This window comes from Homalodisca vitripennis, chromosome 2 (assembly GCF_021130785.1).
Source record: "Homalodisca vitripennis isolate AUS2020 chromosome 2, UT_GWSS_2.1, whole genome shotgun sequence".
In the NCBI taxonomy this organism is placed as follows: Eukaryota; Metazoa; Arthropoda; class Insecta; order Hemiptera; family Cicadellidae; genus Homalodisca; species Homalodisca vitripennis.
Genome location: NC_060208.1, coordinates 187248861 through 187264164, shown reverse-complemented (window position 1 = coordinate 187264164; position 15304 = coordinate 187248861). Strand labels below are relative to the sequence as shown.

General features: G+C 36.4%; 1 protein-coding gene across 2 annotated transcripts in view; it reads right to left on the bottom strand.

Annotated features, from left to right (window-relative positions):
• The window catches only part of LOC124355151 (LIX1-like protein), a 170664-nt gene that overhangs the window by 28059 nt on the left and 127301 nt on the right, over positions 1 to 15304 (bottom strand). For both annotated transcript variants that reach the window (XM_046806138.1, XM_046806139.1), the window contains exon 2: positions 1849 to 2012. In XM_046806138.1, the coding sequence (XP_046662094.1) occupies positions 1849 to 2012 (164 nt within the window). The remainder of the gene's footprint in view (positions 1 to 1848; positions 2013 to 15304) is intronic.

The following is a 15304-nucleotide window of genomic DNA, read 5'->3' as shown; positions in this document are numbered from 1 at the left end:
GACAGTGTGCTAGACGTGTGTAAAAAATTGAGACATGATAGGGGTTTGTATTTGAAAATTTTTAGTTGCCCCCCTTTACTCAATTGTAAATTTGTCATAAAATCTGTTAAAATACTTTAGAAAAGGGGGGCAAAATTTTCAACAACTTGAAAAATTAAAAAAAATATGTTATAATAGGTAGGGCCAAGGTTTCACATAGATATCTCGGGCCGTTTAAGTTATATCCAGGTGTGCCAGGACATAAAACTCACTGTGTATAATACTTATCATTAATAATCAATCGAACTAACGTGTTACAGTAGACGGTCTTTCTTAGTAGTAAAATAAAGTTCTGATTACAGGAAATTGCTGTAACGTATTTCCTTTAAAGAATTCTTTAAGTCAAAACAATGTTTTAGATTTAGAGCATTATCGATACTACTGTATACTCGAAGAGAAATACAAACATAATAAGACCACCATAACACAAAATAATGATCGGCATAAAAAGTTGTAAATAGTTACCAATAAAAATTTCCTTTTTACTGTCTCACATTTTAATTAAAATCAGAAAATAATTAAGGTTATTCACTGAAATTCTTTCTTCTGGAAATCATTGGTATTAAGAAAGATACTCGACTGTTTTTAACTTTAAATCCTGTCAAGCTATTGGCATTGATTTAAGTACTAGATCCACTGTTGTTTATAGGAAAATCTGATACATTTCCCGTTCAGACCAACTTCATAGTCGATTCTGTCAATTTCTACAAATCAATTTCATAACGAATTGCTCTAACTTTTACAAACCACTTTCATAACTAATTCATTCGACTTCTACAAATCAACTTCGTAACTAATTTGTTCAACTTAAACAAATCAAAACCCAATTCGTTCGACTTCTACACATGAACTTCCACACCAATTGCTTTAACTTCTACAGACCAACTTCTCCGACGTATACAAATCAATTTCAAAACAAATTCCTTTGACTTCTATAAATCAACTTCATGATCAACTTGTTCGTTTTCTACAAATTTAACTTCGTAACCAAATAAGTTTGACTTTTACAAATCTGTTATTGAGCTGGTGGAAAGACGCACTTCAGGATTGTACTATATTTATTGATTTATAGACAATAATCATTGTTCATTCAATTATTTTCCTTGTTATGGTGAGCCTATAGCTTTGGATTTTCCCCTAACCTCTTTCGCTGCATCAAATCATATTTCTATGTTTCGGTAAAATGCTTTCTAAGAGTTTCATTGTTGATTACGCTGTGTCTGTAACCTCCAATTAATTATTTTTGTCTAGAAATAAAAGCATCTACTTATAACTGCAAAGAATAGCTTTGTTATTTCAATAGTAGACCATTCTGCCATATTAGGTCATACCATGTTCTTGTTAAAGCCTTTTATAATTAGTTTGTGTACTTCAGGCTACTACATGTGATGTCGTAGCGAACAGATATAGTTCCACAATGATTTTGGAAGATGGAAGTAGAACATGAGTTGTGGTTATGTGCAGTCGTTGAATTTGCGATTCAAAATGTGTTGAATACACGTAAGTTTGGATAGAAGAGATTATAAAATCACTGATGAAGCGAAATTAGGACGACCTTAAAAGAACTGATACGCTTAATTGGCTATTTGAATTGAAACTCCTGCTACGACTTTATTATTTCTAGGACTTATAATCTTGTAATGATACAACATAATTGAAAATGTATGAGTATTTAAATGTACGATCCTACTTTGTTAGGAACATTGTTCACACAGTAATGCCATATAGGATTTCAAACGCTGCTTGTAATATCCCGTTAAATGGACTTTTACAATTTTTCCTTTTCAGTGCACAGTAAAACCGACCAACCTGAAAACTTCCGAAGCAGGAACCTCCTGGTAACGTGACGTAGCAGACATAAGGCGGACTCTGGGACGGAACTGATTCGTAGATGACTAGAGCACCGTTCCTGAGGTCAGCTCCACGAGTCTGCTTCATCTGCCAGAACTCTTGCAGGGCCTCCACAACGTTTACTGCAACATAAAGATAAATCTAAGTAAATTATCTAAGTTAATTATCGAGGGTTAAGACTGGCTCTGACTCAAAAGTGTAATAGCGAAGCCAGTAACATCGTCTTCTCGTCGCGCACCATCGTTTGGTGAGGAAGCTAGCCGCTCACTACGCGGCGCTCTTCGCGGGTTTGATCTGTTTAGGGCAATCACGATGACGAGATCCTCATGGGTCACCTACATGGGGTGATCGCACGGTGCGGAGAGAAAGAGTGGGAACATGTGGACTTCAGTACGTGGAGTGAGGTATCCATTATAGCTGTCGGGATTGTACTGGTATAGATATTTTGTTCACACGTTTAGGAGTCGGGGACAATTAAATCGACGCATATATTATTTTCGTCTACTTATGTTACATTGGTCTTCCTTTAAATCTAATTAAACTTGTTTTAGTTTTGGAATTTAACTAAGTTGTCAAATAATTTAGGGAATTCCTATTGTAAAGGACCATTGATAACGATAAAACTTGAGAAAAGTTCATTTGTTCTGGCTACTGCCTTTCAAATAAGTATACTTTTATATTTGTTCTCCTGTAAAATTAGTGAATACGAATAAGAAACAGTGAATGATATATTAATTTTTTAACAGTGTGTTTTACAGCTGAGCTCGAAACACCCCTATCGATCTGGCATGAAGGTTGTTTTTAGAATAAGTAGTTGTAGAGAAAGGGTGAGGTTTCCGAAATGAGTAGATTTAACACCAATGCAGTTAAGTTCCTGGGTTGGTGGTTGCATCTGACCACCTCTTTAACAGGGTTTCTGCATCGACAGTTCGCAGACCGCAGCAGGGCCGGCTGCAACGGCCACAGTTTGTCTCGATCGGCAGCTGCGGCATAAATCACCAAGGACCGCGCATTATGACCAGAAGAGTGGATTTCCAAGCCGGTTGAGATGTCGACGGTTCGCAGACCGCAGCAGGGCTGGCTGCAACGGCCATAGTTTGTCTGGATCGGCAGCTGCGGCATAAATCACCAAGGACCGCAATATGACCAGAAGAGTGGATTTCCAAGCCGGTTGAGATGTCGACGGTTCGCAGACCGCAGCAGGGCTGGCTGCAACGGCCACAGTTTGTCTCGATCGGCAGCTGCGGCATAAATCACCAAGGACCGCAATATGACCAGAAGAGTGGATTTCCAAGCCGGTTGAGATGTCGACGGTTCGCAGACCGCAGCAGGGCTGGCTGCAACGGCCACAGTTTGTCTCGATCGGCAGCTGCGGCATAAATCACCAAGGACCGCATTATGACCAGAAGAGTGGATTTCCTGGCCGGTTGAGATGTCGACGGTTCGCAGACCGCAGCAGGGCCGGCTGCTTTGCATGCAACTCTTGCAGCGCATTCATCACGCCAGTGGCGACCGGATCGGCGCAATCATGAAGGTGGACCACTCACTACACGGCGGAATTTATACAGCTGATAACTGGAGTACTGGACTAGATCTGACTTGTTTCTGGCAGAGAACTGAGAGAACCGTTTGGCAACAACAGCTGGAGCTGCAGTTTACATGTCTCTGCCGTGCAAGAAGTTGCACTCCTCTACCTGCAGTGTTAGGTGGCCGATTTTTTAAGTAAAATTGTACTGATTAATTGTGCATTACTAAAAATAATTCAACGTTGAAAGGGCCAGGTCAGTTATTTGTGAAATTATTACATTTGCAGATTTGTATCAAATAACCTTGTATTCTTGTAGAATATAGGCGAACTAACCACGATCCACCAGTTCCCACACTATTTAAAGGGAAGAAAGTCTGCCCACTCTGTTGGGGCAATGTCATTCGGTGATCTCTTTACTTACTGCTCAGTCGTCGTGGGTTTTATAATTTAAAACTCACGGTTTCCCGACGCTTACTGTCACAGGTGTTGAGGCAACTTAGTTGAATAACCTTGCGTAAATGCAAATATATTATTAGTGTCAAAAGAGAAATATGATACAATGACCATTCCAGTTGAAAACAGAGCATAATCTACAGCCAAAGAGGCCAGAGGGAGGTATTTACGTTTAATCCAGAAAATGTTTTTGGGTTCTACATTACTTATTTCAACGTAAGACTATCAAAAGTAGGATCTAATAAGAACATAACAGATACTGATTTGTTTAAATGAGTCTAAATATTTGTGGAATTCTGAAACCTCTGTTTGGTTCATTCTATAAGATCACTCAATCTTGTAATAAGCAAACAGAAATTTTAAGGTGCCTTTTGCAGGTATACAGAGGCCATGTGAATGCTTGGGTAGAAGGCTTTCCCAAGCACGTCATAGGGTATTTAAGAGGGTGTCCGAAAATTCTCTGAGAACAAGGATGACAGTGCACAAGTATGCATATAAACATACAAGAACAGAGCAACCTATAGTGGCACATGGATTGATGCATAATTAAAATTTTTAAGAAGCATATTCAGTGAAACCGATAAGAAAAATTTCACACAATTTAAGTACGAACAACCTAAGAACCATGGAACAAGCCCACCAGCGCGTCACAAAATCAAAATTTCCAAGTGTTTTATCTGTATTATTTGTAATTTATAGAATAAAGAGATTTTGAACTTGAACACACACACTCGCGCGCGCGCGCGCGCGCGCTCACATATATACACAATAAATAACTTATTTACAGCAGATTTACTATGTTAAGACATTGCCTACATTGAGTTTCTTAGGAAGTAAACAACAATAGAAAAGTGAATAAAAGGCAGCTGCAGAATTTCTTATAAATTTTTGTATGCCGTAAACATGTAGACTATTCAATGAAACTGCTGCCGTGCATTACCAGACCTTACATCTACATTATTTCTAAATCGAGTTTTACGTTACAGGTGTCAAAGTATAATATATTTTTTTTACATATTATGTAATTAGATAAATACAATTTTAACATTCTTTAATTGTTTTTATAATATTGAGTTTTCTCAGCTTTAAACTTAAAAAATTTCAACCGTCGGCCATCTTGATACGTGATATGGTAGTATTATATAAATGTTTCTCTTGATTTGAGGGTGCAAAGAAAATAATTGTACCAAATTTAAATTTTACATCTTTACTGGTTTCTGAAGTAAAAATTAAAAACTAAAACTACATGTGTGTGTGTGTGTGTTTGTGTGTACATATGGTGCAAAGGAATTATACATTTAGAACGCAGCCAAGACAGTGCCAACAAAAAACATCACACGGAATCTCATGCTAATTTGGACCTTTTAAATTGTGACAAGCAACTGACGAGTTACTCACTGTCACTCGAGGAGGTTCTTACCAAATAATTTTTCAACATAAAACCCAGATCTTGAAGTTCCGGCAGTGGACCCGGACGGTGTGGGTGCGAGAGTAGCGGGACGGCGAGTGTAGTGTGGGCGGCAGTGACTCACTAGTCCCGGGTACCTGGTCAGTGGCCGAACCCGTTGGCAAAATTAATTGTCCTATTTGAAGGTCCATTTTGATGTTTATGCATGTGTGTATAGTCTGCAGGCCGGTGGTCAAGTGTAAGGTAAGTAGATATTCAGGTGCAGCAGCAGAAGCAAACTTATTAACCTCAGTTGCAGCACGTTAGATGGCTGAGGTAATTTTGAAACAACTAGTACACTGTTAAAAATGTTTGTTCTAGAAGAACACATTAGACGTATTCGAGTGCAAGATGTGTTGTATTTACACCCATCTTGAGAATGTATATTATCGATTGGACTATTGAAATAATTTCTTGCAATGTTGTGTTTATGGATCACCTGTGTTTAATTCCATTCACCATACATATGGGGCGGCATTCGGAACAAAACTCCATAAAACCTTAAAAAACCCAAAAAATTTAGATGTAACCAATGTGTTTTTATCGGGTTAGTAGAATTATACCGAAATCATTTAATAATATTTAGTATTATAATACGAAATCCGTATTCAAATCCATGTTCTCATTTATACACCCTGCCTAAATACAGGTATATGTAATTTAGGTTTAAAAAAAGTTGTAAACTATATATACAGGGTGTAACAAAAGTCACTCTACACTAGGATATTGTTCTATGAACTAAGAGTAGCTAAGAACTAAATGTAACCAATGGTCTATCTCTTTTCGTCTGTCTGTACATTTTATTTTTTATTTCAGAAACCAGTAAAAATATAAAACTTAAATTTAGTACAATTATTTTTCTTTCACTCTCAAATCAAGAGAAACATTGATATAATACTACCATATCACGTTTCAAGATGGCGAACGGTTAAAATTTGTAAAGTTGAATACCGTACTGTACAAAATGATAATATTATGAAAAGTTTTAAAGAATGATAAAATTTGCTGTATTTAATTACAGATATTTTGACAACTAAAACGTAAAACTCGAGCAAGGAATAATGTAAAAGCTGGTGTAATGCACGGTAACAGTTGCATTGTTTACATATGTTTGCGGTAACAAGAAATTTACAAGAAAACTTGGTGCAGTTTATTCGCTTTTTTATTGTTGTTTACTCCCTAAAACCTCAATGTAGAACATGTCTTAACACAGTAAATGTGCTGTAAATATGTTATTTATTGTTTAATTTAAATAATTTTGTTATCATTAGATTTGTGTAACTAAGTTTGTTACCATAAGCATTTGACCTAAAGTTGGTATGATTTAATTGATTAAGTTTTAAGATATTAATTTATTATAAACACACACACACACACACACACACACACGCGCGCGCGCGCGCGCACACACACACACACACACACACACACACACACACACACACACACATATGCTGATACCTGAGAAACGAAGCACCCGACCCACATTCGTATGGTGAAATGTGTTTGTATTGGCCTGAACAATAATATGATATACTTTTATCCAGAGAGTTACGGGACACCCTATATAGGTGGTCACTGACTAGTCTCAAGAGTCGGGCTTTATATACCACTTAGTCGAATAGTGCAGGTTTAATTCCTGTCTGTGACCATTCCACTTTTTAAAAGTTCAGTCAACCTTTTGCTGTACCGACTCTCATCTTTATTCTGTTTGATAAGAACCTCGCAAAGGCCAGTGGCCCTTGAGCACTGGCAGAATAAGGCTAAAAGTAATATTGGTCTTTCTTTGACATCTCGCTGCATGTGCAGCCCTGGTTTATCTGGTCTAGTTCATATAACATGCATGTTATAGGAACCGGGACGAATACATTCCTTCGACAGACACGCCCATACTCCGCCAATGTGTTTTTATCGGGTTAGTAGAATTATACCGAAATCATTTAATAATATTTAGTATTATAATACGAAATCCGTATTCAAATCCATGTTCTCATTTATACACCCTGCCTAAATACAGGTATATGTAATTTAGGTTTAAAAAAAGTTGTAAACTATATATACAGGGTGTAACAAAAGTCACTCTACACTAGGATATTGTTCTATGAACTAAGAGTAGCTAAGAACTAAATGTAACCAATGGTCTATCTCTTTTCGTCTGTCTGTACATTTTATTTTTTATTTCAGAAACCAGTAAAAATATAAAACTTAAATTTAGTACAATTATTTTTCTTTCACTCTCAAATCAAGAGAAACATTGATATAATACTACCATATCACGTTTCAAGATGGCGAACGGTTAAAATTTGTAAAGTTGAATACCGTACTGTACAAAATGATAATATTATGAAAAGTTTTAAAGAATGATAAAATTTGCTGTATTTAATTACAGATATTTTGACAACTAAAACGTAAAACTCGAGCAAGGAATAATGTAAAAGCTGGTGTAATGCACGGTAACAGTTGCATTGTTTACATATGTTTGCGGTAACAAGAAATTTACAAGAAAACTTGGTGCAGTTTATTCGCTTTTTTATTGTTGTTTACTCCCTAAAACCTCAATGTAGAACATGTCTTAACACAGTAAATGTGCTGTAAATATGTTATTTATTGTTTAATTTAAATAATTTTGTTATCATTAGATTTGTGTAACTAAGTTTGTTACCATAAGCATTTGACCTAAAGTTGGTATGATTTAATTGATTAAGTTTTAAGATATTAATTTATTATAAACACACACACACACACACACACACACACACACGCGCGCGCGCGCGCGCGCACACACACACACACACACACACACACACACACACACACACACACATATGCTGATACCTGAGAAACGAAGCACCCGACCCACATTCGTATGGTGAAATGTGTTTGTATTGGCCTGAACAATAATATGATATACTTTTATCCAGAGAGTTACGGGACACCCTATATAGGTGGTCACTGACTAGTCTCAAGAGTCGGGCTTTATATACCACTTAGTCGAATAGTGCAGGTTTAATTCCTGTCTGTGACCATTCCACTTTTTAAAAGTTCAGTCAACCTTTTGCTGTACCGACTCTCATCTTTATTCTGTTTGATAAGAACCTCGCAAAGGCCAGTGGCCCTTGAGCACTGGCAGAATAAGGCTAAAAGTAATATTGGTCTTTCTTTGACATCTCGCTGCATGTGCAGCCCTGGTTTATCTGGTCTAGTTCATATAACATGCATGTTATAGGAACCGGGACGAATACATTCCTTCGACAGACACGCCCATACTCCGCGTCAAGTGAAAAAAGATATTACTACCCTTACATGTCACTTTTTAGGCAAACCCGTCCAGTGATAATGGCTGATAGCATAGTCGGCGGATTTCACATGTTCACAGACATTTGCCTTAAAGTCCAATATAAAAAATTACAAACCTATGTCCCTTTTGCCTACATTTCGAAAAAAAAATAAAAGCACTATTTTATCACACTATACTGAAAGCGGGTATTTTCAATAATACTATTTTCAATAGTACGCTATGCCACCTGTCCCGTAACAGGCTTCGCTTAGGTTGAATGAACAATTTCAACTAATTTAAATCTCAAAGTGCCCTGTGGCTAGACATCTCAGGCAGATATCGTACAGAAAGTATACTTTTACATCCTCTCAGCAGGCAAATGAGAAATTGTATCTCCTATCACTCAGTAGATAGGATACAATGACGCTCAAGCCAAATTCCCTGGTTAGACTTACACAATAATAAAACCCATTCTTGTCTATGTAAAAGATGCAAAACTTTAAAGTCTTCAGTTCTCGAGATGTCTCGCCATATGATATTCACGTTGTTTCATTCAGTAGGTTCCATAGCAGTGTTTAAATAAAATTTACACATAGCGTTTTTTTTTTACTATTTTTCTTTTTTACTGTATGATTAACGTGCATGTGTTAATATGTTACATGTTTAAATATCAAATGATCATCCTTAGTTTTTTTACACACTTATTTACCTTGTTTTGTTTTTCTCGTTGTCATCATGGTTGCTTGTACGATCAGTGTAGAATTATTTGCTAAAGCTGAGGCAAACCCCAAGGAGTAGTATGAAACATCATCAAACTTAGAATCGCTTATGTAGAAATGAAGCTTTATACAAATGATCGATTGATCAGTTCGTTTCCTAGATATCATGCGGACAGACAGAAATACAAATTTTCCAACTCCACGAGTGATTGTGACACGTCCATTTTTACCCTTCTCTAACGCTCATGAGCCAATGAGTAGGAGATTGTTTTCTTCTCGTTATAGAAAGGGAAAAAAGATAGAAATTTTACCTCGTACTGCTAGTAGTAGTGTACGTAACGTATGTTGCGCTAGTAGTCTGATATTTATATCGGTAATGTACTCGTGTACCAAATACTTTCGGTACTGGTGATGCAGTGATGGAATACAGTATAATGCTGTACATTAGATTGGATGCTTTGGTAGCTGATTTTAATTTACATCATATTTATAACACTAAGTTACAAATCACAGGATGTAAACTGTATCTCGTAAGCGGTCAATGGATTTGATGAGTTTGTGAGTATTAAGCATTAAGCATTTACAAACATATATAATGATTATGTATGTATCTTCTCGGAATTTTTTGTTTATGCATTTATAAATGTTAATCATACAAAAACAGTGAATGCTATTAAATAAGGTTGGAAGATAGGAGATTTGTATATGAAATTGATGTAAGAGTATTTAATGATTGAAACCAAGGTTAAGCAGAAAATGAAGTGTCAAACTCTAAACAGGTTTAATTAGGTATTCCTCAGGGATCTGCATTCGGTTCGGCTTTATTTAATGTTCTTGTAAACGGTATAATACAAACAGGTCAATTAGAATTTATTTTCTAATATAATATGCATACGATAACGTATTAACGTTCAAGAAAAAGTACGCTGAAACTTTAAATTCGGAAGCTATTAAAGAAATAATATGTAAGGAAGTTTCATTCTTTGAACAGTTGAATTTAAAAACCAGTTTAATAAATCCAATGTGAACAAATAATTTAATCTCAATTCAACAACTAACCGAGAACACCATTCCATTTGTTGGCCAATGCAGTTTTAAATGATTTTACTTCTGATATGTTCTTTGGGAATAAACAAAATACGTACAAGATATAGACATTGACCAAACAAAACTAATAGTTAGGCCTACTATTCACATATTCGCTCTGGTATATCCTGGTTTAGAAGTATAAATTTGTGCTAAACATATTTTTAAATGAAAATATTACGGAATAACATAATATGATATTCCACAAGTACCAGTTAAAATTAATTGTAATATCACATTATTACAGAAGGAAAGTCTTCAGTTGATTACCTTCGCAAACCGGAGCTAATCTAAATAACAACATTCATGTTGATATAAAAATTAATACAAATTTAAATACCTTAACTAATCGGCTGAAACACGCATTTCAGTGTCAGGAGGATTTTACACGGTAGATGAATTTATGTACATTTACTTGCTACTTAAAATATGTAACTATGAGTTATTTTGTTAACTTTTTGACTTTATGCGCGGAATACACAATCACTGATGCGCAAGTTTAGGTAGGTAGGTCACAGCTTCCTCTTCCACTCTCATTGCACAATTCATCCCAAACTGTTGACCAGTACGTACTGTACAAAAAGCAACTGCAGTTAGTTAACTTCCAGAAAAAAAAATTAAAATGCAACCGGGAGATAGGTACCGATAAAAAACCAAGAAGCAAATCTTATATTCCTTAGTATAGCGAAAGCATAGAAAGTAGAAATACGCCAAACATACAGCTCAATTCATTGTTTAAATACCCTGCGGACAGTTTTGCATTGCTAGCGCTCGGCCAAATCCACTGGAAGAATCCGTATAGAACTCGATGATGCTAATACAAAACAATGACTTAAAAGTATAAATTAGTTGTACATCAATAAAGTTATATGTTCAATTTGGAAAATAAACGTAGTGTCCAAAATCATGATCAACAGGTTATCCGTTGAATCCTATTATTCTACACATAATTCATCTTTAACCACCCCATTAATAACGTAGCTAAATCAATACAAAGCAAATTCAGTTAAAACGGCGTTGTTCAACTGAACACGTAAAGCACTCTTTAATTAAATACGGTATATAAATTGTGTTTAAACAAAACTCATACTCAATAAAGTACGGTAAGTCAGCTGTCACATTTCAGGACAGCGACATGCGTTCGGTCACCTGAATGGTCCGACTCCACAGTTTAGAAGAGGAATAAAACTTGAAGCGAAGATGGAGACACATAAACTCGAAGAGAAGTCGGAGTTGGAGCTATTCCAAGTACTAGAACTCTGGGAAAACGACTCCAAGTGAACGACACTTCCAATGACCTTGTAACGAGCGCTAGCCGCCTACGTGCTCTCAACTCTCTAACCCGTGAGTCATGCAACAATGCAAGGCCGCCGCGTCTGCAGCGATTCTACGCGAACTGCAGCGGCAGCGGTCTCTTTCATTATGGAAGTCAACAAAGGAGGAATCTCCGAGGGGTTCCGGTCAAACATGGCTCTTAAACGTTAGCAGTGTAACCATCTGTAGGTCAACAGATATAAATAGACAGAATCATTTTTAGCATTGTCTGTATTTTGCAATAATGATTATAAAGTTTAAAATAAAGAGTGGATCTTGCGTTTTACGAATCTTTTATAATAGTAATATTTTATTCGTTCAAGTTATAATACAATTGAACACGTCAAAGTATAAATATCATTAAAAAAAATAAAAAACAGGTTAAATGTACAAAGTCTTTTTTATAAAAGCCTTTTGTTACAAAAAAGCTGTCTTAAAAGCCTTTTAAGAGTGTAAGTAGCCTACCTGTCTCATTTTTTATGTTTGGTGGCAGCTTGTTATATATTGTAATACATATGTACTGTGGCCCTTTTTGAAAACATGCAGTCGAATGTTGCTGCACTGTCAGCCGCTGCGTGCTCCTCGTTGAAGTCGCGCCGGCAGTTAAAAGAGTGGGATGATTTCTGATAAACATGCAGAACTCTACTCCACCAGACCAGCCAACGTAATTATGTTCAATTCTTCAAAACAATAACCGACAAGATTCTCTTCTGGTCATTTTCAACATTGCTCTTTCGCATCAGTTTTGAATTTTGAAAACTCTGAACCTTTTTTTTACTTGATGTACCCCAAAAAATAACTCCATACTTTAAAATGGACTCCACATAGGAAAAGTATACAACGAGAAGGACTCGGGTGCTGCATACCTGAGCAAGGCGGTCGAGAGCTTAGCAGACTGGGCGGAGCCTTTTGCAGATGACATCCACATGATTCCCAGCTGAGATGGCCATCCAATAGCAGCCCAAGAAATTTGGTAGCAGAAACATTTTGCAATGAGTTGTTGTTGTAGTTTTTAAGTGTATATCGAGATGGTGTCACAGAAAAAATTATTAAATTACTACAAATATAGGTTGTACACATAAAAAGTAACCTCCATTCCAAAGCAAACCCAATAACTTACCCATAAGAACTAAAGCTTGAAACAGACGGTTGCTGACAGAACCCGCCGCTGCGCGTCTCGTTGTCGGGTAATAAGAACGATTTCGGCCGAGAATGTTGCCGGGTCAGAGCACCGAGACTTGAGGACACAATGCACCGCCGAAAAAACCGAATTCGGCGCGTCTGGTAAGGTTTGGACCGGAATGTCTCGGTACGATCGGCAATTCCGTTTCGGCACCGAGCAATTTACAATGTTTTGCGGCAAATGTCGCGCAGGCCCCGCGGCCGCCTCCCCATACGGAAAGAGCACACCGCTTCATTTCTCGGTAGTAATTAGCAAACAATGCCGGGCCGAATCACCTCGCCGGGGATATGGAAGGAGAAAAACTTTGCAGAGTAAAATGCAAGAAAAAAATTGTGCAGAAACAAGCTGTTATTGTGTGGGAAGTTTTGCGGGATGCAGCGGCCGTTGCACCTGCCATCTCTTCACGGCTTCCCGCCCGGAGAATACTGTTCGACCCAGACTACAAGTACACGCGAAACGCCCCTAGTAGCTGTCCTACACCTGCACCACCACACCTTGCGTCGCTGTACAAGGTCAGAATGAAGGTCATCGGACGCCCTTATTTTGTACGGTGATACATCTCTTATTCAGAAGATTTCCCCTCCGCATCTCGCTCAGTGCAACACCTGTCCTGAAGCTCAGGACCTCATACAGATATCATCCGCCATCCTCACATTTATGGAAATATATTTCGTGTAATTATGTTACCTCATATTTTAAGCTGAACGTTTATCTATTACTATTATAATAACCTAATGGTGTCTGTGTGTGTGTTACTCAACCAGGTGTACAGAATATTGGACAGATTGTTGTGAAATATTACACATACTAGTTAACATATACACATAGATCTATTTTGAAAATCCCTCCTAGCTACATCTCCCTTATCACTCCATTACTCATTATAGTTATAGACTTGGCTTTATCAGCATAAGTTATATGTTTGTTGTTATTCGCAAGTCTGGTGCAAAAGCTTTTTAACGTTTAGGTTTGATTTTATTGGGATTTTAATCACCTATAATAAAATGCCATAATTTATTACATCATAAGTAACTAAAAAGATAAGAACTTCCACTTTCTTTAGTTTAAGTTTTCCTTTATACTTAAGATTTCTCAACACTGAGCTAAAAAAAGTGTAATTGTTTACTGAAATTATTCAGTAAAGCATCCTGAAATATTCTAGAAAAAAATTTAAAAAATGTCTGAGGTACCTATAAAATACAGTTTCTCTCTCTGACTTCAGGGCCCCATCTTTAAATTTAAAACTAAAATAGATCAAGAGATTGGAATTTATTTCAGTGGCTATCAATTACCTCAGTATTGTGTGGAATGGCTTTTATAAAGAAAGAATATACTCATGGTGTCCCTGTTTTTCTAAATGAAATTGTGTGCCAGGCCGCAGGGTTTTTATAAAATAACTTTATACATATCATATTACTTTTTCCAGTTGTACTTTTGCCGCTTGTCACTCATATTTCACAAGATTAGTTAATCTGCGGTGAACAATGCATAATCAATTAGGATTTCCATTACTGTGAAAGGCAGTAAAGTGTACGAAAATATATTACATAAATTTTTATATTCTTTTATAAAGTGTTAATTGATTAACTACTATTTTAAAGCTATATTATACAATAGCTTAAATTTTAAGAAAGGTGCATTCCTCAAACTCGAGGGATACAAATAAAGTAATTAACTAACATTTACTACAGGATATAAATCATTCAGAAAAAATAAGAGCAACATTTCTTTCAGTATAGATTGATATTAAATTGAATTTAAATAGTAGTGTTTACTCTATAATCTCATAGAATTACGAGATGATACTGTGAGATAAACGTCGAGAATAGTCATCAAACTGATTTTTTTTTGCAATAAATTTACCCATACCATTGGAGTTAAATATATCAAACGTCGTGCCTTACCTATCTTATGGAGCTTCTGCATTTCTCACATTTATACTATACAAACTGCATTTTAATTTCGTTTCAATTGCAATCATCAATTACATGATCGAAAAACAAGCTTTAACTGATCTTGCAGACTTTCGCTACACAGACTGGCATAAAAATACACTTCCAGCGAAGATTGTTACGTAAGCTTTCATGGTATCATATACTATGAAGCTCTAATATAACACCATGCTGAGAAAACTTATGCTGTAATGTAAATTTACGATACATTATGTCTAATTGTTTTGACGTTTTGATAAGTTTAGGGAACATATAGTAATCGTGTGAACAGAATAATTAAACATTCAGGGCAGGCCTAGTCTTCAGGATGTTTGAGGTAAATAATATTTAGGTGTTTTGGTACTGCTAGCAGCGTGTTTATATAGGTCAATTTGAGGTACACGACATTTAGGTAAACGAGGACAGTAAATTTGTGTGACTCGCGATGAATAACATTAGTTCTAAATTCAATCCTA